Source organism: Peromyscus maniculatus, chromosome 14 (genome assembly GCF_049852395.1).
Source record: "Peromyscus maniculatus bairdii isolate BWxNUB_F1_BW_parent chromosome 14, HU_Pman_BW_mat_3.1, whole genome shotgun sequence".
NCBI lineage: Eukaryota > Metazoa > Chordata > Mammalia > Rodentia > Cricetidae > Peromyscus > Peromyscus maniculatus.
This window is the reverse complement of record NC_134865.1, coordinates 74,435,911-74,463,833: the sequence shown is the minus strand read 5'-3', so window position 1 is coordinate 74,463,833 and position 27,923 is coordinate 74,435,911. Positions and strand designations below refer to the sequence as shown.

Sequence of the window (27,923 nt, the reverse complement as noted above, 5' to 3'; positions counted from 1 at the left end):
TTCATGTCTGAGAAGGCTGCAGAATTATATGGATAAAAGTGGGAAAGAAGTCAGGTATGGTGGCACACACCCATAATTCCAGCACTTGGGAGTCCAAAACAGCAGATCAAGAATTCAAAGACATTCTTGACTACCTAACCAATCAAGTTCCAGGTCAACCTAGAGTGATGAGGCCCTGTCTCCAATAATATTAATAAATAAACAAACAAGACTAGTCCCAGGCTTGCGACTATATCTTGCACAGGAGTCATGGGCGTTGGCTTTTTTTCAAAGCATGTCATAAATTTTGACTCATTTTGTCATTAAAATATTGAGCAGGAGCCGGGCGTGGTGGCGCACGCCTTTAATCCCAGCACTCGGGAGGCAGAGCCAGGCGGATCTTTGTGAGTTCGAGGCCAGCCTGGGCTACCAAGTGAGCTCCAGGAAAGGCGCAAAGCTACACAGAGAAACCCTGTCTCGAAAAAACCAAAAAAAAAAAAAAAAAAAAAAAATATTGAGCAGGAAAGCTGATCCGGTCATCAGCATCGAATTAGATTTCAACCAAGTGAACTGAGCTACACAAAACTCCACAGCCACCCGGGACAGAGTCTACCTTTCCCCACCCTCAGCTACCCTCTCCACCACCCCCCCCAAATGCCCTCACATGCAGAAGAGAGCAGTCTCCACACCAGGTGACACTCTGTCCACCTTCTTTTCTAATGTGGAAAAAGACACTGTAATTTCTAAAGCAGGAAAGAGAATGCTTTGATATTCTATTTCTATTTCTATCATACTACCAAACATTCTATTTCCATCATACTCTTCCTATTCCATGGAGGCAAACTGAGTGAATAACATGATGATTCTAAGGTATAATTGTCTTTCACATCATTGACTTCCCACATAATGTAAATGCTGAAACAACACAATTTAATCACAGCAGGTGTACATATCAAGTGATCCCATTACAGTCTTGAAAGTCAGGCACCTACAACAGTAAACAAAGTTTCCATTTGTATAATATATAAAGATAATTTTAGGATTAGGTGAGATTGAACTTACATATGGCCATTGGTAGAAAAGATGTGCTAAGGTATTCAATAATATCCTTGTGAAGAAATGGAGGAAAGGTAGCTAGCGTGGAGATCATCGTGTAGGGCAAAGTGCTCAGAACATCATCACTGAGAAAGGGTAGCAAACATGTGGTTGTATAAAATATTGACTGTCCAAGATCTACAAAACAAAATTAAGTAGTCAGCCTCTGAAGATGGTGCCATTAACAAAACATGCTAGTCTTATATTTTCAGTTTTAATAAGCTAGTTTAAATTATAAAAGTAGCTATTGCTCCCTTCCTACTAAGAATTCAGAAAAACACTGCTTAGTAGAGTGTGGGATACACACAGCAGTTAGTTGGTGAATATATTAAGAAATAAATCTCTTCCATGAGTTTCTCATCAGTGTATCAGTCATCTATAAGCTTCACTATTCAGATGACCCTTGATCCCATTAATCAAAGCGCTTTCCAAGGGAAAAGTGAATTCTGACATCCCTCCTTTTTTCTTTCTTTCTTTCTTTCTTTCTTTCTTTTTTTTTTTTTTTAGCTCCATGGCATTTCATAAAGATAACTGAAATACAGTGATGTGCCCACTAGAATTTTCAGAGAAGTCTAGGGCAGTATTAGAAATTAAAACCTGGCCATTTCTGCTACCCCTACCAAGCCACATTGGTACTGCACCTGAAGTCTCAAGCAGCACAAGGTAGTCTGTAACCTCCAGACTTGGTGTGCTTTGAAAAAAGGAAGCTATGAGCTGGCATTGCACAACTCTGTGCATTTAGTTGTTAACTGCCAGGAAAGATGGCCTTCCTCAAAATAATTTCTCAAGGCTTTAAAATGCAGATAATAACAATACCTACCTGGCTTCATAGAAGTTTAGATGAAATAAATACAAAGAACTCAGCATAGCATAGCATGTACTCCAAAAATCAATAGCTACTACTTATTGCCATTAATATTACTATCATTGTTACCTGCATGAGAAGTAAAAATAGAGGACCTTCAAAACAAACGATGACTATTTCCCTTTAGAATGTATGAAGAATAAATCCATTACATTCAGTGTACATTGTGATATTTCTGAACCTCTCAAAATATAGGCCATCAGCCAAGGCTTGGCATGAAGATGGATCACTTCTGTATTTATTAAGATATCGAAGTCTCAGACTCTAGTCTGCTTTGGCCCTGATTCATCTTCCAGAATCATGTGCATTCCTCAAATTATTTCTAATAGTCATGAGCATTAACATACCATATCAAATGGCCTGTCAACTGACAATGTAGTCAACATGCAACCTGGAGGGCCAAGGTCCATCGCCTTTGAGCTCAGACCAACAAGTGGAAAATTCACAGGTGTTTTGTGGGAATTCCATGAGGCTGTGCATAAGATACCCCAGCTATTTTCACTGAGCCTTTTTTTGGTCTTAGGCTAAAAAGCTTGATTACAGATTAACAGCACTGAAAGGGTCTGTAAGTCCACCTGGGATATTTTCTACCCAAGGAAACTGAGATCTGGAGAGAGTAGTGTCTGCCCAAATCACAGTTCAGCCATAGTTGAATTACTCCTGCTCATTCCTATAGGCCACCTGGACCCGGAATGAGGACAGAGCCTCTGGCCATGGAGCAGTCAATTATTCTCTCTCTCAGTTCACAGAAGAGGCTTCACAAGAAGCTTGCTCAAAACATCAGCTGGCAGGACCACTCCTCAGTAATTCTGGCTGAAGAACTGCACGTTCCAAGTTCCCCTATGATAGCTCAGATTGTGCAGAGAGCCCTGAGAGAATTGGTGCTGCCTGGTCTCTTTAAACCGTTCACTGGAACACTGGTGAGCTTTATTCTAGCTTCTAAGCCATATTATGCAGAAGAACACAATAAATAAATATCAAGATAAGGTCACAAGGCAGGCATAGGCATGAGAGCAAAAACATAAATCATCAATACTAAAATTGTCAAGATTCACGTGTTATGTGGATTTCCATTTACCAAGTAAAATACCACAATCAAGAAATCTTAAAAATAAAGGGCATCTACTCTGACCCAGGAGACCTCCCCAGGAACACGTGAGTCCATTTAGGACTAGGTACCACAGAACACAGGCACAAATGAGTCTCCAAAAATGTGTCACTTGACACCTACAAGCTCCCACAGTCTGACTTTCCAGTTTGTCTCACTTAGGTTCTGAGCTGGGAGAGGATTGTACTACAAGAGGCTAGGTCAGTTTAAGACAGCAAAGAATTTCAAGATAAGCAGCTTCACAGACTTCTACACTTTTATCTTCACGATAATACAGCATTGTCAATACAAGGAAAGCAAATACAGTAATAGGTATTTCATCACTTTATGAAAGGAAACTGTTTTTTAACATTTTAATTACAAACACTTCGTACTAAATCAACCATTAAACATTCTTTTAGGACAGACAGCCATATTAAAATATAAAATAATCCCCACCACCCACATGTTTCCAAAGCTCGCTTTTCCATACAATGAAACTTCGGTTATCACACTTCCAGGGACCAAATGGCAAATGTTTTACTGACAGCTCAGGTTTCTAAAGTGCATTTAAGGAACAAATCTCTACGCCCCACACAGTTTTCAATTTTAAATTTCCTCCAAATCCATATTGGATAGCTAAGCGAACATCACTGCACTCGATTTGAAAGAACAGAGTGGGCAGCCAATGGGAAGACACAGTCGGATTGGGCCTTGAGAGGAAGCATACTCACAAGTTTCTGCTCTAGACATCGCCATCACACCATGGGCTGTCATTCTTGCCCCAGCATTTTGCAGTAAATGCTGGTTGTTAGATAAATTTGAAAGAGTTCTTAGGCATTTATTTTACCAGGAAAAATGAGTCCTGGAGAGAAACTTTGATTTGCCCCCAAAACTCCCAGAACAGTCAAGGATTAGAACCTGCTCTTCAAAAGCAGTCTCTTATGTTTTCTGGGGCAAGCAAGGTTTTAAACTCAACTTCTCAAATGTGGCTTTAACAAGAGTCCCCATAATACACTAATCAGGGAAGGGAGCTGCTTGCTCTATCCCCCTTGTCTCCAGTCCATCGTCTCCTTCTTCCAAACCCTTGAATAACAACCCTGGGCATCAAGACAGTGTGAAACAACTGGGTGGGAAGCACCATTATTAAGTTTCATTGTCAGAAGGCTTCAAATACACAAAACCCTTCAAGAGATTTACAACAGTAACAACATTCTTTAAGCCTGCTGCTCAGCATCATAAATATTCATAAGCACACATGGACAATTCCAAAGACTTCAATAAAAATGCTCACCGTGTTGGCCATGCTGTAGTAAAGGAACTAGATCCAGGAGAGTCACCAAAGTCACGTAGAGGCCTTGGTAGTCCAAAGAAGGGTAGTCTGACAACTGAGCATCACGACTTTGCGGGCCGCGTTCTGAAGGAGCATCTCGCAGGACGCTGTAAAGGAGGGAGCGAGTAACAGTAGGGTTGATGGAACTGACCTGCGGTCTTAGAGATGGGGTGAGTGGGAATGGCACAGGAAAAAGACACATGGTCATGGGCACTGTCAAATTGGAGGCATCTTGGTTTTCCTTCTTCCCTGTGCGGGACAAAATGCTGTTGGGGGGACAAAGAAAAAAAAGAGACAACAAAGACACAAAGAACAGCACATTACATTGAAATGACACTCTAAAACAAATAATAAAACACCAGATACATCCCACATAAGATGCAATCACCACCGCAGCACAGTCTACAGATCTGGTGCTGGTCGCACAGCCGTGTGCTCAGAGATATCAACAACACAGGTGGACTTTGTGGAAGTTGCATTGCATCTCATGTGTTATCTGGTTTATAAGGAGCAAAAATATAAAAATGCATGTTTCAGTGCCAAACCCATGTTTTACAGTTTGTCAATTTGGTGAAGGAGAGGTTTCCTAGGAGGAACACTGGCTTGACTTTATCTGTGAGGGCTCTCATTCCTAATTATAAGGAGCTTTCAAAGCAACATAGTCAGCAATACTATCTCATCATGTAAATAGAAACTTGCAAAATATAGGTATGGCACTTGCAGAAACATGTTTTAGCAAAGAATAAACATGTGCGTTTATTAAGAAAGTCTTAAAAATCACATGTTTATTGCATCAAAATAATGTCTATATGTATATTATGATACTGTTTCATGACATTCTGTCAGTATCATTTGAGATAATGAAGTTTAAACAGGCATATGAACTTAGAAATAATACATATTTCTAAAGTGTTAACTAAACTACATTGGAAAAGTTATAAAATAATATGTAGTAAATGGCCCATAGCGTGTGTCAGTGAACTAATGATAATGGGGGTGTGTGTGCGTGTGCACATGTGCGTGTGTATGTGTGTTTTAATTTGGCATGTTGGGGAGGAAAGTTTTATTTTATGAATACAAACAGTGTTTTATTAAATAGTTACCTTGAAAACTCTAAAAACTAAGCAAGCATCATCTATTGTAAAACTGTACATCATACAATGAGATCTCATATGCTATTGCTGTTACTTACTGTATTATTCAACAAAACTCACTAAAAACTAGAGAAAAGATAATTTAGAAAGTTAAAAAAAGTTTAAAGGGAATAAAAGTAGTCTCTAGAAATAGTTTTACTTTTAGTCTCCATTTAAAATTATAAAACTTTTAGTAAAAGTTATCAAGCAGAAAAGTTGTTGGTTTAAAAGTCAAAGAAATTGCTTCTTAGCCAAACATTTAGGTTTTTAAAATTAGATTATGCTATTTATCAGTAGGTAACCATATGCATTATAACATCTATAGCACTTACGTGCTTTTCTATAGTACGCTTTTTTGTTAGCCAAACTAGAGAACAGCGTCTACATGCTTCATTTCCTAAAAATAACCCTGGTTTATACTTACTCCATGTGCAGCCAGCATTACTGAATTCTCAGCTAACGGGTGACAGCTACAGTGTCACAGTGATATGAGGAACTGGTTAGTGTCAGCATGCTTGTTACGTCAAGTTGACATTGATTTGTTTTATCTACTCTTAGCGCAGAAATATGTTATAATGTAAAAAAAAAAAATGACTACATGCTTTTTCTTTTCTATGTGCCTAATTTACCTCGATTTCCTCTGTCTTCTGTTACCCAATGTCCAGGGAAAAACAATTGATAATAAAGATAATTTCAGAATAGTTATGTAATACTTCTTAGCAATAAAGAACTTAGGAGTTGCTGTATTGTTTTTGTTAAAGGGGATTTAATTTACCTTTTTTTTTTTTTTTTAGCAAATTTACCTTTTTTAGTGTGTGTCTATTGGGCTTTGTAACCTTAAACTGTGCAATGGGATAACAGCATTCCATCTCTCACCATTTGCCTACATCTATTATAGAGAACGTATATTTTTGCATCAGACTTTAGAGTTTCCCACAAAACTAGATTACTCCTCAGATTACCATCTTTCCATGTTGTATTATTGATAAGTTCAGTCACCAACAATTTGTTTTAGTCCTATAGGAGTCTATCCCCCTGAAATCCCTTTAGAATCACAAAATGGATATGTTGATATATTTTCCCAAATTTCAGCATAAGCTGGCTAGCTGCCAGCATCTTCTCAAGAAGAACAACACTGTCCCTTAGTCAAAAAAAAAATAGCTGAATATCATAAATGCATGATATTTAAAGTATCCTTTAATTCTGAACAACCACCTCCTTGGCGGGGGAAATAAAACACTTTATTGACTACATGTTGCTGTTGTTCCAAAGCTGGGTAGACTGCAACAGCACTAGTGAATCAACTTTGGAAGCTACTTCTGTGAGATTTTTCCCTCCTGTGTATATGTGATTCTCAGGTGATAGCAATCACAGTATCCTACATTCAGGGAGGGAAGAATGTCAGCATTGAAACAGTAAAACTTTCTTTCTCTGCCTTTAGATTTAGCAAGGAGGTGAAGTTAAGAAAAAAAATGGCGAAAATGAGTTATCCATGAAACCAGTTTTAAATTGCCATTCATGTCTCAATGTAAGGAAATGTGTTCGTTTGTGGAAACTTAAGAAGGGCTCATGAATCAATGTACAATGCATTGTGATTTTATGATGTTTTGTGAAGTTTATTCAGAGAAAAAAATTACTTATTTCCCCAACCAAACTGTTTAACTTGGGAATGACCAACAACTTCCACATCCATCTGAAATTCTTCCCCAAAGGTCTATATACAGATTCAATCAAAAAGAATATTAAGAATGCCCTGTCAGAAGAGTCAGACATTGTGGCCAACTTTTCACCTCTCCTTTCCCTCTGGAGACCCTCTTTGTGAGTCCTGGCTTCCACTGTCAAGGAGAGAGAAGACCCCTGTGGGGTGGGCGAGGAGATTGAGTTTCCTGAGGTCTTCCTTGCACAGAAAGTTAGTCTATTGAATCAACTTTCTACACGATTAAGAATTTTGACATTTGCATGGCATCTGCACACTAAACAAATTGACTGTGCTAAGCTACACTTTAAAACTATCCTGTAGACTTCAGATTGTATGTGTGTGTGTGTGTCTCTGTGTGTGTGTATATATGTGTGCATGTCTCTGTGTGTCTGTGTGTGTATATATGTCCTGTGTATATATGTGTGTGTCTGTATATGTATGTGTGCCTGTGTGTGTCTGTGTCTGTGTTGTGTATGTGTGTCTGTGTGTGTTGGTATGTGTGTGTGTCTGTGTGTCTCTGGGTGTCTGTGTCTGTGTGTCTGTATGTGTGTGTGTCTCCGTGTGTGTCTATATGTGTATGCATCTTTTGTGTGTGTCTATGTGTGTCTGTGTATATGTGTCTGTATGTATGTCTATATATGTGTATCTGTGTGTGTGTCTGTGTATGCATGTGTGTTCTGTATGTGTGTCTGTATGTGTGTGTATCTTCAGAAATTCCTATTCTTTTAAGAATATTGGGCTGAGACTAGAATCTCTATTTAAAACTTATTTACATTTTCTAACAAGTTGGTAGTAAATGTAAAGATTTACATTCCAGCAGCTCCAAGAACACCAGAAGAGAGGCACAGAGGAAGATTTCCAACAGCAAGTCTGAAACAGGAAGGAAACTAGGAACCGATAAACATCAGCCTCCAGGTAAAAGGCAGATCCTTAAAGACCTCAGATGATGGAAACGTGACCACAACATGCCTCTAGTATGAAGTGAACAAACACTGAGCTCTTGCGGGTTAACTAGACCATCTCCGGTGCCACCTAATGCTAAGAGGCAAAGAAGCACAACGACCTCTACGCGAAAGTCTGTTAAACTGTCCCCGGCCAGACACGGGACCTAAATTAAAATGATCACGACTCAGCATGAATTTACAATCCCACCCCAGACCGCCAGTCACTGCTTGATGCAAGAAAGGCTTCTGAAAGCTCCTGCCTTGGCTGAAATTCGACATAAGTCAATTCAACAAGCCTTTGTAGATCCCCTGTTACAGGAAAAAGCTGCTCTGGGGCACAAGGGCTGGATATGACCAAGGACTTCTCCAGCTAAAACGGAGAGAATCTCGGCCGACTATCTTCTGAAGATGTTGCATAACTGTTATAACAGCTGTGGTAACATGTGTTCTCTCTCTCCCTGTGGACCAAAGTGACCGACAGTCAACACGTCTGGGCTAACCTCAGCCTGGCTATACAAAGCTTTCCTGAATTCAGTGAGGCTACATGAATACCTAGACCCAGACAACTAGCATTCTAACCATGTAATCCTAACGCAAGTAAAGGCACTTAAGTGTTGCAAAATGGTGCCACATAATCCTGTCCCATGTCTCATTCCTCTTGCCTCCAACCCACTAGTTTAGAGACTTCAGACAGGAGCCACAGTACCCAGCTCTTTCTTCTTATGTCTTTGCAAGAACCTGAGTTCTGGAAGCAGCAAGTAATTCTGGATGTAAAAATTATATAAATGCAAAGGGAACCACCTTGTTTGTGGTAGAGATGTTTACTGGTAATAATCAAAAAGCCAAAGACAAGCCAGGCAGTGATGGTGTATGCCTTTAACCCCAGCACTCGGGAGGCAGAGGCAGGTGGATCTCTGTGAGTTCGAGGCCAGCCTGGGCTACCAAGTGAGTTCCAGGAAAGGCACAAAGCTACACAGAGAAACCCTGTCTCGGAAAAAAAAAAAAAAAAAGCCGAAGACAGTCCATCTCGTGTGGCTTAAACTTTCTACTAGCTTTTTAAGAGGAAGGAATATAAATATGATTGGAATGTATGCAGCTGCCAACTGCAAATGGGCTTCTAACATAGTCCAATATAGAGAACAAAAGTTAAAAGTTTTGTATTTCCAGTTTTGTGAATGGAAAAAAAAAAGCTCCAATAGGCACAGAGAAGATAGAAAATTCATATGGTTCAGACCAAATAGTTTACTTGCAAATATTCCTATTCAAGTCCGATCCATGACACATTACATTCCTCCACATTCTTTCTACACTTCTGTGTCCACATGTGTACTGCGCAGGTATGCACAGAGTCTGCCAGCCCTGCGCTGATCTACCACCTGCAGCTCTGAGTGTAAGGTGGAACTGAGACATCCGGGAACTGCAGTACCATCCCCATCACCTCCACACAGCTCAGTTTAACAAGAGTTCTGAGCGGATGCCAAAATCTCTACACTAACACTCCCTTTCTTCCCTTGGTTTCACAGACAGCCCAAACTACCCTATGGCTTTGTATCCGATGCTAGCATTCCCAAATGCAAAATCAAGTGTTTATTAAAAAGAGGTATCCCTGCTGTGTGGCAATAACTAGAGGGCAGCACCATGGCATGGGTGTCACAGTGTGTTGTGGATTTAGATCACCAATGACCTAATGGCTCCAAAATGACTAGATATGTAACATTGAGCAACATATTGAACCACTCTGTGACTTAGTTTCATCATCTGTGGAATGTGTACAGTAGTACTCTTATCTAACTACAAGGGGTTAAAGGAAATGTCACACTTAAAGAGCTTAGAGCAGACTTGATGTAAAGAAATATAGCTATCATAATATAATGTTGCTGTGGTGACTATAGCTATTGCCACTGTCACCATTAATAGCCGTTGATATTGACACCCCCTAACAGCCACTAGAATAGACTACCTGATGGCCAGTTTCACCATGAAGATTCCCGATCTCATCGTAATGATCAAAACGGAACCCTCAGGCCTTGCAGACACCACTCAAAACAGCATCCTAAATTTCTCAACTTATCGACACAAGTGCAAAGCCCTGAGCGGCCACACGCTGAAGCCAACAAAGGTGTTGCCAGTTCTTCACAAGTGGAATCGACAATGTTTCCTACCAGGAAAGCGTCCCTCACTTTGGGTTCCAATATGGGAAAGAGTTTCCCTTTGGGGTCCCCAGTCTCAAAGGTAAAAGGATAATCTAAAAGAATGGATGCCTCAGTTCACATGGTCACCTGATTATTACTATGAAAACCTGGCTAACTATTCTATGCCCTTTGAAAAGGGGAAATGCCTTGCTCCTGGGTCCTAGGCCAACTGTGTAAGCCTAACAGACATCACGAATCTGATAAAGAGAATCCCTCCTCACCAGGACAGAGATATTAAGGATTCTAAAGATGAGACAATATCCAAAGAAGAAGAATGTTAGACATCAATGCAGAAGACCAGTGACTGGCTGTGTGCAGGGTGTTCCTCTCTGTAAGTGGCCAGCCTGCCTGCACACAAGTGTCGGACCACTGGAAACTCCAGGGCCACCGCAGTCACTCCCAAGTATGTCCTCCCCATACCTTATTTAAGGAACTCTTGCTATTGTCTAAATAACAGAAATGGTGGTGAGTCTAGAGACAGATTCAAAGAGGGGTCGCGGCAAGGAGGAGACCAAGTGTTGGGGTGAATGGGGAGTGAAATAGTCTGAATTCTTCAACTCTATTTGTCAAAGACAGCTACAACTGCTGGGAAACGATAATCTCTGCTTGTTTGTATTAGTGGCGAGTGTAGAGGGGAATGCCTCCCCAAGTCGCTGCCCTGTAGTAAAAACAATGTAAAAGGAGCGCCTGAGCTGTAACTCTCTTGTCCTCATGGAACTTAATACCAGTTGTGACACACTGGATCGAAGCAGCCGCTATTGCTGCAGTAATCTGAGAACCAGGCGTGCTAGCAACAAGCCTAACTTGCCATGTCACTCTCAATTTTCTTTAGACTCTAAGTGCTCTTTGCTCTCAGTTTTAGAGACTCCAATCTCACTTTCCTAATCTTGAGCTATTCATGTCAAACACACAACTTTTTTTTTTTTTAAATCATTTGTAGATTTCCCAAATGAACACTCAACTGGGGAGGCAGGCCACAACCAGGCTGCCCGTGTTTCCAAGGAAGCTAAGGGCTGATCTGTTAGACACACCCAGAGGGTGGGAGTCCAGACTCTTCTGACAGAACACTAGCAAACTAAGGCCTTTCAAGACTTTTAGTTCAGTGTGAAATTAGGTCCCAATAAATTCATCGGTACTACCTAATAGTTCTCTCGAAGTCAGGGTATTGAAGGCTTACCTTAACAAGGTTTGGGAAAAGTACTTCAGGGTGTTGGCGATATCTGTTCCTGATGGTACGGGATAAATGTTGTGGAGAACTCGATTATGATAGTCCTGCAAGTACCGGATCTTGGAAGCAACTAGATAAAAGCAAAAAGAAAAAAAAGAAGAAGAAAAAGAAGAACCTTCTTGTAATATGTATCAAACATACAGAAAATAATTACATACAAGAATTCAATTCATATTTTTAAAAACACATAAATTTTTAGTGGAACTCCATGATAGAAACACTAATACAAAACACTTGATGTCTTATAACTGCATTCAACAATTAATATTATTTTTACCTATCTGGATTAATAACCCTACACAAACTGTCTATTCTCTTTTCGATCACTAAGGAAAGCATTAATCTAATTGCTTTCTAATTATCTCCATATTAGCTTCCTGTAATCAATAATACTAAGTATAAGTCTCTGTAAAGTTATAGTAAATGTGAAGGAAGAAAATTCAAAACTCTAAAATTCCCTGAAAAAAAAAAAAGTGTGTCCATTGTATAATGGCATCACAATTAAAATCGGGTTTTCTTTAACTCAGTAAGTGATCATGAAAGTGTGTTTAATGAATGTTTAACTGTATGAATATGTTAAGTATGTTTACTGGGTATCAAGTAAGAATACAATGATTGTGTGGTGATAAAAACACAAACAATAAAGGTCACAGTTTTCTTCCAAAGAATTGCATAAATTAGGAACCACCCTGATAGCTTTCTGAGATTGGCTTCCCAGTCTCAAGACAGGAGGGACCAAACACGTGTAGTTACCCTCCTACACCTACCTGGAGTCACCAGCATTGTCCACATTCCTGACCTGACCTTTGACCTGGCTGTAGTGAATGGCCCAGCTCTAGTCATTCCTCTTTGCAAATCCCAAGGAGCCATGGTGATCAACGTCTCTCTGGTCTCCTCTTCCACAGAGTTCTCAATACTGTCCGTTTGTCCTTTCAATCTTTAAGGCTGCCCAGGGAGCCTTTGAGGTGGTATGGCTCACTGTCAGCAGTTAGCAGAAGACATAGGAAGTCCCGGAGAAGCAAGGCTTTGCTGTTCCCAACAGCCAATGGGAATATGCTCCTGGATGGATCTAACTGAAACGCCGGCTTAAGCAACTTAAAGAAAGTCAAAATGCTTTTGACAGGTGTGGGATGGAGAACCACAGAACAAGAAAGTATCAGAACATGGAGAATCTTAGAGCCCTTTACTCATAACCACTCATTTTAAAGATGGGAAAAAAATGAGGCCCACGGGCAGAAAGTGGTAGAACTCGGCTATTGATTAGTTCTCCTGACTCGTGATCCAGTGCTCTGTTCACCATGACACACTCGAGAACACAGTTCTGAGACTGAGCCAGCATGCACACAGTAAATGTTCGTTATGCAACATCAGAGCAATTGTCAGCAGTAGTTGGGCTAATCACTATTCTAAAGTCTACATGTTCCATTTATTGGACTTGTCTTTTCTCCTTTCTGCTTCTGGGCATTCTCCCAAAGAAACAAGTTTACATTGCAGATAGATGGCCTTGGGCTTCTACAACACATCATCTCCATAGACAGCAATAACTTTAATACCCACTGTTTCATTTAACCCATGGTATTTGGTTATAAACAATTTTTCTGAGATTAAACTATAAATAGGTAATTCCTGAAAAATATATCAATTATATAATCAACAGAATTCATTTTCTTCCAAATGTCTTTGACCTGTCACTCATCATAATTTTTATAATGACATTACAAGAAACACTCACAATAATGTATGGTTTTAAGTTCCAAATATCTGAGATACATGCCAGGCCAACTTATACTTTCTCTCATGTACTATCACAATGATGTTTTATTACTGTGACTTTTCTCAACTTTGAACACTCAGCAGGTCTATATGGAGAATTTCAGGAATATCATTCCTCATTCTACTACCTAAGAAGGAAGTTGATCATAGTACAGAGTTTGGACAAGCTGAAATGAGGAGAAAAGTCAAAGATCCCCCAACTCAATGACTTGCTCATAATTCAAGAGCTTTAAAACCATCATTACACAATGATTGCAAGCATTCAAACATGTTTATGAGATGAATGGATTACTTTTTATAGTAACTTTCATTAAAATGCAGTAACAGCTCCTTTCAATGAGTTTCCAAACTTGCATGGGAAAGCAGACACTACTTTAGATCTTTGTATGGTCTTTGTATGGTTGACAGATTCTCGTAGTGTTACCTCTGTTCACTTACCTGTTTATTTTTCCACATCAAGGTGGGAATTTGTTGGGAAGCATCTCACTAATGTTTCCATCCCAACAATCTTAAAGACGCTCCCTAATACTAAGTGGGTACCCAACACAGTCAAAAGATTTAAGTGAACAATGAGTTAATACTTTAATAATAGCTTTAGTACTTGGCTGTGTGTGTGTGTGTGTGTGTGTGTGTGTGTGTGTGTGTGTGTGTGTGTGTGTGTGTGTAAAACACATATATATAGTACTTATGGATTCTTTATTCTTGGATCCCAGGCACCTAGTAAATACTCAGAAAGTTACCAGTGACTGAAGGTGGAAGGAAGAAAGGAAGAAAGAAAAGGGTCAAGAAGATTGCACGCACAATCATGAAGGACAGTTTAAAGAACAGGTTGGAAAATGCTCACACTGCTTTCTATATTGGGGAACCAACAAAATTTCAACCCTCATAGATTTAATTCTCTTCATTTCAACTACTTGAAAATAATCACGGGGCTGGAGAGATGGCTCAGCAATTGATGGTTCCAGAGGACCCAGGTTTGATTCCCAGCACCCTCACAGCAGCTCACAACCATCTGTAACTCCAGTTCCAGGGGATCTGATGCCCTCTTCTGGCCTCCATAAGCATTAGGTGCACACATGGTATACTTACACACATTTAGGCAAAACACCCATACATTTAGAAAAAGAAGATGAAGAGGAGAAGGAGGAGGAAAGAAAATAACCAACAAATAGTAACATGTAATTCTGCTGAAAATATGAGTAAAGCTCATTGGCACTTCAACCTTGTACACAGAAGATGATGCTTTGGCTGGCCCAGGAGCCCAGGAGGACCAAGCACCTCACTGAAGCACAGAAGTCTTACTCTTTACTCCACACATGTATCAAGCTATTCAGATAACCGGCAGACTGGATGCTTGTGATCATTTCCAGACATGACTGACCTTAGGACTACATATGTCTAGCAATCTCCCACTCTCTCCTATTCTAGTTACATCTTTAGAATGTTCTTGACGACCTCTCCTAGCTTTATACCATGAGAAGTCATCTGTCATAAATTGCGTTCCCCAAAATTCATAATTGAAACCCTCACCTCAAAAAGTGAATACACCAAGAGATAAGGCCGTTAAAAGAGGTGACCAAGTTCAAATGAAGCCGTTACAGCAATGTGCCTCCTAGTCCAATCTTCCTCGTGTCCTTGTAAGAAAAGATCAGGACATGCAAAAGACATCAGGAATGCAGGAGCACAGAGGAAAGGCTGAGTGAGGACAAGTGAGAAAGTGGCCATCTGCGAGGCAAGGAAAGAGGCCTCAGGAGAAACCAAATCTGCCAACACCTTGATCTTGAACTGGAAGTCTTCAGAACTGTGAGAAAATAAATGTCTGTTGTTTTAGCAGCTCCATCTGTGATGGTTTATGGAAGCTGGAGAAAACTAATACACCATCACACAGGAAAGTCGCTAAGTAAGAGAAAGAAAGGTATGAGCTCTGAATTAAGACCTCGGCTATCCGTCTCTATTAAAGCTCGAGTCTCTCATCTGTAAAATGGAGAGGCTTCCATCAGTGAGCCATTTTGCAGTCACTTAGCACAGTATCTAGCACATAGTCACTTGCAGTAGACAACAAAAGCCGACTTGTGTCTCTTTCCTCCTGCTACCAAATACCACGTTCCACCACAGCCCACCATCCGCCAGCTGTCCCTCCAGCGTCGGTAATGTCTCCCTCTTTATTAAGTCTATTAAGTCACTCTCATTAACAAGAATCTCCTTTGTCGGAGGGAAACAAACAAACTAAATTCCTTCCCCTAATCTTCCTGCTCCACTCCCTCCAGCTACTGGCTTCTGCCTTCAGAACTTAGATTATTAAGAGTTATAGATACAGTCTCCTCTCTCTCTCTCTCTCTCTCTCTCTCTCTCTCTCTCTCTCTCTCTCTCTCTCTCCACGTATCTCTGTCTCTGCCTCCCCCCCCCCCCCGCTTCTTAGTCTCTCTCCCTGCACTGAATCTGGCTTTCTGACAACCATCTCCCTCTACAGCATCCTGACTACCACATCCAAAGACACTTCCCAGTCACCCATCTCATTACTGTCCCTTCCAGCTCTTCCCAATAGTCAGTCCATTGCTCCCAGGTTTCATTTAAACCCTCTTCCCTTGGGATATATCTTTGAGATATATCCCTCTTTGAGTGTTTTGCCCAGGCTACTAGAATGTTGGAATTTATCAGGGCTCACACTGACTCCCTTTGTTTCTCTCAACATCCTTTCCCTGGGCAATCCCATCTTCGCATATGGCTGCCAGTACTACCCATGAGCCAGACGTTCTGAAATCCACATCTGCATTGCAGGTGCTTATGTCACTTGAATAATAGACCTCATCTCAATTTTTTCACAGAGGAATCTCACATGGACCTCAGTAAACACATCCAGTGCTAAATAACCCTCCCCCACCCGCCCATCCCCAAATAAAACCTTGTGCCATCTGTGCAATCTACCAAGTTCACACAAAGGATGAGCAGCATCCTCATACTGTCTGCCTCTATCCTGATCCATCGCTATCTCCTAGAAACACAACCAACAAAATCCACCTCCTAAGCATCTTCTTTCTTCCCCATCGATGGCATGACTTGCCACCATCTCCAGATGGACTCAAAATACTCGCAGCTCACCTTCCGGATTCTCTCTTACCACACCCCACTTCTTTCTCCTTGGAGCAGCCTAAGAGGCCTTTTAAGATGCTTTGCATAATCCTCTGTGGCCTAATACTCTTTGAGTAAACTCCAACCTTCTTCCCACACTCTTCCAGCCTGATCTTGTACCCGACAGCCACACTAGTTGCTCTTGCTCAGTTTGTCATGCAACTCTGTTTCTTTTTGTATGAAAACCTTTTATGTGCTCACCCTCTTCCTTCAGTTCTTGCCCCTCCACATTCTGTGTGACGAATGTCAACTTGGACCTCCTAGGTGGCTTTCCATGCCACTTGCTCATAGAGGCCTTTGACAACATCCTCATCTGAACCGACTCCTTGATCCATGCTCCCATTTTTCTCTAGATAATAGACTATTTCAGGGGTTTCTCCCCATGGCAAACACAATTTGCAATTGTATATTTGTTCCAATAGCATTCACTACCTCTTCCAAACGGACATGCTCCAAGCACCCTGTCACTTGTTCACCACTGCAGAGGCCCAGGCCCTGGCAAGAGCTGACTATGCTGAGTTCCAAGTAAAGAGTGAAATGAAGAGGTGGTCAGCAAGATGGTGGCTGTTCTCAGCCATTAAACGTTGTGTCCTTACACCCCCAAAGCCAACTGCCAAAGCAAGAGGAAAATGAATGAAAGCCAAAACGACTGTGAGATGTTCGTCACACACAGAAGGTACCAGTTTTCATTTGCACATACACTATCCAACCTCTGCTCCCTACTACTTTACTTCTTGGACACTTCATTACATCTTCAGAGACAGAACACAAAAGAAAAATTCAGCCACAGACATAAAAGTGATCCAACAAAACTAGGATCATATAACACACAGGTTTAAAATCTGCTCTTTAACCTTAAACAAGCTCCTATGTCACTGAATATGTTTAAAGTGATCCAATACTATTTTCAAATTTTTAATGATATAGGCTATCAAAAAAGTAAAAACCAAAAATTAGATAAGCACAATGAAGGATATAAAAATCATGTAAAGATTGAGGTTCAATCATACATGACATTTTAGTGTCTTAGCCTTCTTGAAAAATTTTTCTGCATAGCTAAACATCATATATACATAGACATATATCATTTCAGAATTCATTTTCCCCATCCATCATCAGAAGTAGATTTCTACATCATAATTTATTTCACCAGTCATCTATTGGTGTTTGTAAGGTTTGGGGTGGTTCCACTGTTTTGTGTAATGCAACAAAGGAGCTGGAGAGATGGCTCAGTGGATAAGAGCCAATACTGCTCTTACAAAGGACCTGAGTTGCATTCCCTGAATCCACATCAGGCAGCTTGCCTCTAATTACAGGTCCAAGGCATATGATGCCCTCCTCTGGCCTCCTCAGGTACCTACACACACATGGCATACACATTTACACATAATTTTAAAATAAAATAAATCTCTAATGATGCAAAGAATGCTCCTTGATATCTGACCACGTCTTTTTATTTCCTTAGGATAAATTTTCAGTGAGGAACTACACAAATATGAAATTCTTTGTAATGATTTGGGGAAGTCAGATGTGGTAGTGTGTACCTGTAATTCAGGCACTTGAGAGGTGCAAACAGTAGAATCAAGAGTTCAAGATCAGGGCTGGAAGGATGGCTCAACAGTTAAGAGCACTGGCTACTCTTCCAGAGGATCCAGGTTCAATTCCCAGCCCCCACAAAGCAGCTCACAACCATCTGTAACTCCAGTCCCAGGGGATCCAACACTCTCTGCAGGCCTCTACAGGCACCAAGCACACAAGTGGTGCACAAACATACATGCAGGCAAAACCCCTGTACACATAGGGTCATCCTAAATAGGAAGTTTGTGGCCACCCTAGGCTACATGAGACACTGGATCAAAAAAAAATTGAAACAAAAACAAGCTCTTTAAAAAGAGCAAGTAAAGCTTTTTAGGATACTTGATAAACCATTCTTCCAAAAGATAGTACACATCGTTAGCATGAATAATAATACCACTGAGCACCCACAATCATGTGTGTTTTAATTTTTAAATCTTGCAGAAGTTTTTGTGTTGTATCATTTCGAATTTACAGTTTACTAAACCACAAAAGTAGTGATCTGCCCTTAGACACAGCTGGTGCACAGCAGAACTGGTCATTTAACTGACTGGAAGCCATGCTTCTCCCCAGACCACACTGTTCTCTAATTGCTTTTAGTGCTTTCATTACATTCAGCCACAGGGATGCAGCAGGAAAGAATACTTCTCTAGTCCTATTGTTTGCAATATCTCACTAAAGAACGTGGTAGCAAGTAGATGAACTATTAGACTAAATTTTCAATATATTTCTTAGAAACACAAAAATAAATATATTTACTTCACTAGTCTGTCTTTTTCCTTGAAAAATCAAATTACTTCCATCCTTCAGGACCTACGTCAAGACCACATCATCAGATCTTAAGTCTCTTCCCATCATTCCTGGAGCCTTCTAATTGGCTCTAGACATTATCAATTACTTCCTTTCTAAGCATGCAGAGTGCTGCTATCTGCTTTTTAAATAGACTCGCTTCATTACATGCATATACCAGTAATTGCAAGCGAATCTATATGGCTCCAATTAGTTTCATGTTTGCAAATCCATTTTCCCTAACACCTTGAGGCCCTTGAAGATAGACCTGTCTTTTCATTGAAAATCCCTCAGAATAGATCATGATGCTGGATGCATGGCAGATGGCCAGCAATAGGAGTAGCTGGAAAGACTAGAAAACCAAAAGTGTCAACTACCCTGTGTCCTATATATACTCTAAATTCTTTAAAAATTCTGCTATTAGTTGTGTAAAGTATTTCCATATACAATTTATTATGTAAATTACATAAAGAATGCAGTATTCTTTTCCATGGTTAATTTCCTTCCTTTGTTCCAATGGAACCTAAAAAAAGAACTCTCTTGATACATATTTCAAAGGTTTTGTAAGTTCTTTATTATATTTGAATACTCACTCTTCTTTTTTTCTGACTGGCCATTCTGGTTCTAACAGGCTGAGTGTCCTGGAGTTTTTGTGATGCTTTGCAGAGAGCCCTAGATGGACTATGGGTTCCCACTTACAGCTGTGTATGAAGACAGGCAAGCCAGTTAGTACCTTGACTCTCGGGGTTCTTGCTTCATTGTGTTTGGTTTTTACCAAGTGAGAATTAAAACAGCATTTCCAGTACATGTTTTGCAAATGTTTGTTATTAATGCGGTAGACCTGATAATCTGTGTTCTAATTCCACCTTAATTTTAATCAGTTTCTTCTCGTACTATGTAAACTCACTGATGGATTTGGCATGGTCCCCTTTTAAACTATCTTCTTATCAGCTTAATACTTAAGGAATAATAGACATGTGGCTGACAAAATGTCTAAGGGGTTAATGTCACTTGCCAACAAGCCTGGAGACTTGTGTTCAATCCCCAGAATCCTTATCAAGGTGGAAAGAAGGAACAGAACCAACTCTACAGAGCTATCCTCTGGCTTCCACACGTGTACCATGGTACACACATGTGCACATACACAGAAAGACACACTAAAGTAAATGAACAAATAAGTGTAAAACATTTTTAAAAGAAATGATAGACATGAGAAAAAAGTATCTGCACATATTTCTCAAATTGGATACCTATAGCCACTCACCACAGTGGTTTAAGCAACAATCATGCCTGGTATCTTATTTTTCTCTTGGTCAAGCATGGGTTATAGAGTTGGATGTCCTCCTTAATTACCACCGACTATCTGTCTTTATTCACTCTTTTTGCATTAATAGAAATGGGATTATTTGGTAGTCTTATTGGCTCTAACAAGAAATCATCTCTCAAGATCTATTTTCTTCTTCCTCACAACATCGCCTGAATTAAATTTTGCACAACCCTTTCTGAGATGAATTGCCATAATAATCAGGCTGGTTGCACTCGGATCCTTTTTCAATGTGACATCCACAGCAATCTTTCCAGAATTCAAATGTTTTTCTGTTCATTGAGATTAAGTTAACATATGAAGCTCTGGAAGAATAATTCCCTGCCTCCCAGTCAAGCTTCCTCTTCTGTGCTTTCCCTCTGTGCCACACCCCAACCATTCTAACTTGAGAGACCCTAACTGACGGTCTTACTGAAACATGGTTTTGTTCAGAAATGCAATCCCTATTTCTCTGCCTGGTCTCCAAAGATTCCTCAACTTTCAGGTCTAATCGTGTCTCCTGTGGACAGCTAGCCATCCCCGGCATACGCCACCTTCGCTGCAGTTCTTCTGAATGTTCACAGCCCCTGGATTCTCTGTGCTACTTATCACTCCATGATATTGCCAATAACTCAACAGCTGTCTCCACACTGGACTATCAGAAGCATCTCTTTTAATCTTGTACACTCAGTATATAATAAGTGCCTGGTGCTGAATGAATTATTTGTTGAATGAATGAGTGGATGTAACGTACAACTCAGTACGACAAAGCAGTTCAAAGTTTATGGTCCTTTCATGAACTAGATTTAGATCTCGGATGCAACTAAGGCTTCCCTCGCCTCCCCTTCCTACTCTTCATCGTAAGGATCCCTTGTATCACCTTCTTCTCAGGGCCCCTAATTCCATCACTATCTGTGGGCATGGACACAATCTGGCTGAAATAATGGGGAGTGACATGAGCCCAAGAGACCATCCATGCGTGCTGCTGATGTCAGGGCTGCAGGGCCAGCGCTACCCCAGCCCACTGCACTGCACATCAGTGCACCACAGGCCTCACATGCTGGATATGCAGCCTCAAGGCTGCAACTCTGTTTGTCCTGTGGGGCTCCAGTATTGCATTAATCCAACACTCCCCAGTTATGCTCCTGTCTCTTCCTTTTGAAACAAGAATGCAATGTTTACTCTATGCTGTTAGATACTTGGAAGTGTGTCATTTGTGTTTGGGTTTTTTATTTGTTTGTTTTTACAGTGACTCACAGATAAGAATTTGCTTTGAGTCTGGCCTTTTAAACAGTTTGGAACTGTGCAGGCTAGGTGGACGTCTGAAGTTGTCACTGAATGCATTTTACATGAGCCTAATAGTGACCAGGGCAAAATGCTATGGTTTGAATGTCCCTCCCCAGGCTCTGTTTTGCTTTGGGTTTTGTTCATTCCTTTATTTGTTTGTTTGCAATAGGTTTCACTATGCCACCTGGTTGTCCCGGTACCTACTATGTAGACCAGGCTGGCCACAAACCTGCACCAATCCTTCCACTTCTGCATGCACCAACTCCAAGCTCATCATTTGAACACTTGGTCCGCATGCTGCAGCAGCCCTTAGGAAGGAGACCCTGGCTGGTGGAGATGTGACACCACAGGCAGGCTTTGGAAGATGCTGCACGCCCCTGATTCCTGTCCTGCACTCTCAGCCCTCCAGTCCGAGGCCCCGTGACAAGCCTTCACTGTGCAGTCTGGCTGCCCACAGCCAAACCATTCACATTGCCTTCCCCACCATGATGCTCCGTGGTTCTTTTGAAGCCAGACACCAAAATAAACACCCCCTCCCTTGAGTTGCCACTGTCAGATGTTTTGGTACGGTGATGAGGAAAGCAACAAGATCCCTGGCTTTGCTTGAATTCTGGCTCCCTATGTACTTACTATCTGTGAGAACACAGGCAAAGCAATCAACTTCACTTGGTCTTAATTCCCTAGTCTATAAAACGAGGACAATAGTTTTTTATCTCACAGGGTTGCATATATCGACATGCAGCGCAAGGACCGGCACATAGTAAAAAAAAAAAAAAAAAAAAAAGCTACGATCCTAATTAGCTACTACAGATGGTTTTCTCTTCCCCTTCCCTGTTCTGTTTGTCCTTTAAATGGAAGATAATGCACAAGCGTAGCTAATAATGAAGATATTCAGAAACTAAAATGTAGGGGGACAAAGCAACAAAGCATTGTTTGAGGGCTCTGGTGGATACGCAGGGCTCTCTGCAAACCCTTGATCAAAGAATGTCATGCCTCCCTTGAGGAAGGTCATCCCCACAGAAAGCCAAACCTCACAGAAGATACAACCGAAGGGTAGCGGCAAAGGAAACACACAGGCAGAGAGCCAAAGCTGTCCACAGATGTCAGATGCCGTGTACCACCTCATTGAGCCCTTCCAAACACTTCTTTAGTCAACTGAAGTTCCAAGTGGCAAACTTTTACCTGGCATTTTCAGCAGACAAGAAAGGTCAACAGAGAACATCCCCGTTCCTCGTGGAAGAACTGCATCATCGTCACCACCATCATGATCATTATTAAAACATCACATTTGTTTAATTATTTACATTCTTCAAAATACTTCCACATACACTATTTGGTTAGGTTTTGAGCATTTAAGTTGTTAAAAAAATACATTGGAAGTTTTAGGGAAATTTAGATATCACACAACAAATTAAGCACAAAAGTAAAAGAGCTAAGTGCTCTTATCCATTCATTAACTAAGGACTTCAGGATACTAACAAAGCAACAACTACTGATACATAATCCCCCGTCCTCTAGAAGGTCACAGAAAAGCACAATGGTGATTCTCAATTCTAATGTGCACTGCAGAATGCCAGTCAACATGAAAATAATAGCTATATTGCTCCCACATTTCCGGTGAGAAAACTGCAGTTGAGAGAGGCTTGGTAAGTCGCTCTGAGGTCCCATGAGAGGTAAACAACAGAGCCACTTTCTGTTACGCCATCTAGGAAGAGACACTGGAACTAGCTGTGGTCCATTGCACATCTTTAGCTCATTAAAAGTATGCGGCTGCATAAAAATCACTCAGTGAGCTTTCACGCGTGAATTAGCAAGACTTAACCTCCTATCTGGAAAAAAAAAATAAACACAGAGACATTTCACTTGCTGGAAATGAGGCACTTGCAATTAAGGAGGGCGGGGTCACTTGTTCAAGGTTGCTAAGTCAGTTCCAGAGCTCTGCTGGCCACGAGAGCTTGAACGAAGAACCCTGTGAGTCTGATTCACCTCGTGGTGTGGTGGAGAGACGATACAGGAGGTGCATTTTCGTCAAGCAGAGGGTTGGCTGTCAGGGAGTGCTGGAAGGCAAGAGCCCTGTCCTAGCTAATGCAAGGACTAGTTATGGACGCTTGGTTTAAAAGTGAACTAGGCAGCCACCTCAGATCAAAAATTTCCACTGGAAGAATCTGAACCCCAGTTATTAAGCACCTTCCAAAGCATCACGTGACTCAACAGCTGTACTTCCTAACTGATGTGACAAGACACCTAAATACCATACTTGAAGTTTCGTGGAAGAAAGGACAAGAGCACTACTGGTCTACCCATAACAACACAAATTCACAAATATAGATCTAGCTGGCGTGGACACACTGTAACCAGCTGCTTCAAGCTCCGAACTGCCTTGACTTCCCCAGTATAGAAAAGAAATGAAGACCTCCCTTCAGTATTGTTCATCTTCAAAGGAAAATCATGATGCTGAAAAACAGCTTTGCCCCCTAAAAAGACAAGCTCTCCCAAGATTGTCTAAATAAGAAAACTAACTGCTGCCACCATTGTCCTTGAATAGCTGGCCACGTGGACAACCACTGGGAATATTCGGAATCCCACTTTCACGTGGAAGCATGCTGTCTTCTACAACAGTGCCAAAGTCCAAGTGGCATGCTATGATCAACGTGGAGTTAAAATTCAGATGTGCCACGATTTGGGGCATACAACACTCAGGAGTAATTCACACCATCACGTAGGGAAATTCTCTTTCACTCTATCAAAATTGAACACCAATTAAACAGAAGAGCTCAGCTCATTGAGGACTGTTTTTAAGAGTGTTTAAAAAAACATAACTAGCATTTCTGTAGCATCCCCATGTTCCACACAATTGTCAGGAGCACTTTGCCCTTTTGACTCTTATAAATTTCAAGACAATTCTATGAGGCAGGCCTTGGCTTTATTCCTCCAATCTTATTTTTTAACAGATAAGAAAACTGAAGAAATTGTTCTCAGTTTTGAAAATACATGCGATCCACATACACTTTGTTCTATTAGTCAGGGAGCAAATGTTTATTAAGGTTCAACAGTACATAAGATAGCTCTCACCTTCAACCTCATAAGCAGACAGAAAAGAACAAAAGGTGAAAAAAAAAACAAGACAGAGTTTTAAAGATCTACAAAGAAATGTATGAAGGACTAACACAGGGAATAAAGACAAAGCTAAGGCATCTCTTTTACACAGAGTGACTTTGAGACAGACTCTCTGAAAAGATGATATTTAAGTAAGCCTTAGAAGACGAGATGACACCAGACCCGAGCAGGAGAAGAATGTCCTGAATTAAGATGGCAACCTGAAGACGTCATCTATCATGCTCACTGGAAGGTCACTCCAATGCAATGTAAGGATTTTTTTTTTTAATATAAGAAAGAGAAAAGGAGGGAGGTGACACAAAACAACAGAATTTGGGGAGCTCAAAAGCCGAAAGGTAGGAAGCATGTGATTTGGCAAGGCAGAGGAAGTTGGATCCCAGGGCAGCCTCGGTGAAAATGAGGAAGAGCAAATGTGCAGTTCAGAATTCACTAAGGCACACACTGGCTGCAGTGGAGAGCTAGAAAACTAGAGATGAGGGAAAAGAACAGGGGGCCAGGCAACATTTTTTAAAGATACGGTAGAAAACTGTTAAGAGTAATTGGAACCCTAAATTGTCTCCTGTACTTAACGTCTCTTGAAGGACACCTCTCCCAACCCAGCAGATCTGAAGTTCACCGTCTAGAAAAAGCAGGCATCTGAGGACTCTAATGGAGACCACAGACCTCTGAGGGTGGGTAAACCTACAAAATCCAAAGTGTTCTGCACACTAAGTGAACTGTGAATGCTGACCACAGCGCTAAGCCAACTCTTGTTCCTCAGCACCAATGGCCTCATCCTTCAGACTGGACGTTGGAGGACTGCTTTTGCTCCTCCTCCTGCAAATCCAACCAATCAAAGAAGAAAGACCTAAACACAATGACACCAAGGGATTCCCTGGTATATGGTCCACCGGCCTGCTATGTCAACATCTTGATCCACCCTAAATCTGAGTAGTCAGCAGTACACACCACTGGCAGCCACCTAGAGAAAGCCTCTAACATGTAAGGCAGAGAGGAAAGGACAGAAAATTACCTTGAGGAACAGAAACTTAAGTAGAAGAAGAAAACCGTGTGTGTGTGTGTGTGTGTGTGTGTGTGTGTGTGTGTGTGTGTGTGTGTTATAATATATATTATAGGGGCTGGGGAGATATTTACATGGGTAAAGTGCTTGCCACACAAGTGTGAGGACCTGACTTCAGATCCTAAGCACTCATCTAAAAGCCTGGATTGGTATTGCAAGCCTATAACCCCAATGCTTGGGATTAGGAGGCTGAGACAAGTAGATCTCTAGAACTTACTGACCAAGCAGTCTAAACAAAAATGACAAGCTCTAGGGTCCATGAGATGCTACCTCAAAGAACACAACAGAGAGCAATATAGAAACAATCTGAAGTTAGACTCTCACCTCTACACCAACCTACATAGGTGAGTGCACCCCCTGAGCACACGACTGCTCACACATGCATGCACACATGTGCACAAATACAAACAAATAAATAAATAAAAATAAAATGTAAAAACTATTATAAGGGGCTGAAGAGATGACTCAGAGGTTAAGAGCACTGTCTGCTCTTCTGGAGGACCTGAGTTCAATTCCTAACAACCACATGGTGGTTCCCACTGTCTGTAACTCCAGTTCCAGGGATCTGACACCTTCTTCTGGCCTCTGTGGGCACCAGACATATACGTGGTACACATACATACATGTAGGCAAAACATCCATACACATAAAATAAACAAAAATTTAAAGACTGTTATAAATATCACAAAGGGCACTCTGATTACAAATAAAATATTGATGAGCTTTCCAAAAGTAATACACACAGAATGACAAGAAAATAGGGCTATTGAATATTAAAACATAATTTCAGAAATAATCAACAGAAAGGACAAAAGACACAGTTGAAAAAGGTTTCCCCAGAGTACAGCAAAAAGAAAAAGGCACAAAATGAGGGAGAAATGACAGATCCAGGAGGGTTGAAATTAGAGCAGAAAATACCAGGAAAGGCACACTATACCAGAGGAGGTAAAGCCATTAAATGAAATGAAGAAATGTTCAGGTAAAGGCAGGTGGAAAGGGCCCATCACAGACTAGCAAGATGGCTCAGCAGATAAAGGCACTTACCACCGGAGCCAGGGAACTCAAGTTGAATCCTTAGGACTTTTACTTGGGTAAAAGTGGAAGGAGAGAACTGACCACACAGAGCAGTCCTGTGACTGTCACACATGTGCCCCCACTCACACCACGTTCACACACACACACACACACACACACACACACACACACACACACACGCATGCACAATAATAATAAACAATTTTTTGTTTGTTTGTTTTTTGAGACAGGGTTTCTCTGTGTAGCTTTGGTACCTGTCCTGGATCTCACTCTGTAGACCAGGCTGGCCTCGAACTCACAGAGATCTGCCTGACTCTGACTCCCAAGTGCTGGGATTAAAGGTGTACATCACCACCACCTGGCCCAATAATAAACAATTTTTAAGGGACCCAATACAACACACAAAAGTAGACAAACAGTATATATCACTACACGATGTCAGAAACTAGAGACAGAGAAAAGATTCTGCGTGCATTTAGATATTTCTCAAACTTTTACATTGCTTAAGAAAGATGCAAGATGAAATGGCTTCGGGCCCTTCAAAAGCAGTACTGCAAGCAAAACAAGAAGGAAACAATGCATTCGGAGTCCTGGCAACAAGTTATCACCAGAGCAGAAGTATATATTCAGGCAAATTGCAAAGCAAGACCATATGTGTTTGGACATTTGTGGATGTATCCTTTCTCCTGAGAAAGGTATGGGTGGCCACCAGTCAAGGTCAGAGGACTATAGCTAAGAAAAGACTGACAAAAACTGTCATCACTAAGAGTCCCCCATACCTGATATACTGTGTTTTTAACCTAAGAGAGACTGACTGACTGGGCAAGCATGGCCCTGATTTTCAGTTGTTCTTAGGTCAGTGAAGTTCCTACCCTCTTCCACAATGTCCTCAAACAGCTAAGGACACTCATTTACCCCACAGAAGTGTTCTATTTTGAGCTACTTCTAAGAGCTAGAGGTAACTCTGTTTGGGCTTAAAGAAAAAGCACAAAGCACCTCTCCCATACCAGAGCACTGCAAAGCCCCGAGCAGGGTGATCTCGCTTTAAAACTTGTTCCTGGCTTGCTTAGTTACTTCTCAAGGAGGGGCTCTCAAAGATGAATTCAGACCGTGTCCCAGAGACTACAATCATATATCTCTGTAATATGAGAGAGAGCATACAGTTATGAGCACATACGTCCCCACACAGCACCCAGATGAGAAGACAACATCTCTGTCCCTTCTGGGAACCTACCTACGACTTTGTCCTCACTCACCATTAACACCATTTTCTAATCATCCTGTTCCTTGTTCCCGGGCG

The 27,923-nt window shown here is 41.1% G+C and overlaps 1 protein-coding gene across 4 annotated transcripts in view; it reads right to left on the bottom strand.

The window, feature by feature from the left end:
• The window catches only part of Unc79 (unc-79 subunit of NALCN channel complex), a 243,576-nt gene that overhangs the window by 190,929 nt on the left and 24,724 nt on the right, over positions 1 to 27,923 (bottom strand). For 3 of the 4 annotated variants that reach the window (XM_076551291.1, XM_016009187.3, XM_076551293.1), the window contains exons 2-4: positions 11,505 to 11,625; positions 4,321 to 4,625; positions 1,042 to 1,212 (exon numbers count right to left, since the gene is read on the bottom strand). In XM_076551291.1, the coding sequence (XP_076407406.1) occupies positions 1,042 to 1,212; positions 4,321 to 4,625; positions 11,505 to 11,625 (597 nt within the window). The remainder of the gene's footprint in view (positions 1 to 1,041; positions 1,213 to 4,320; positions 4,626 to 11,504; positions 11,626 to 27,923) is intronic. The other variant, XM_076551292.1, reaches the window with a different exon arrangement.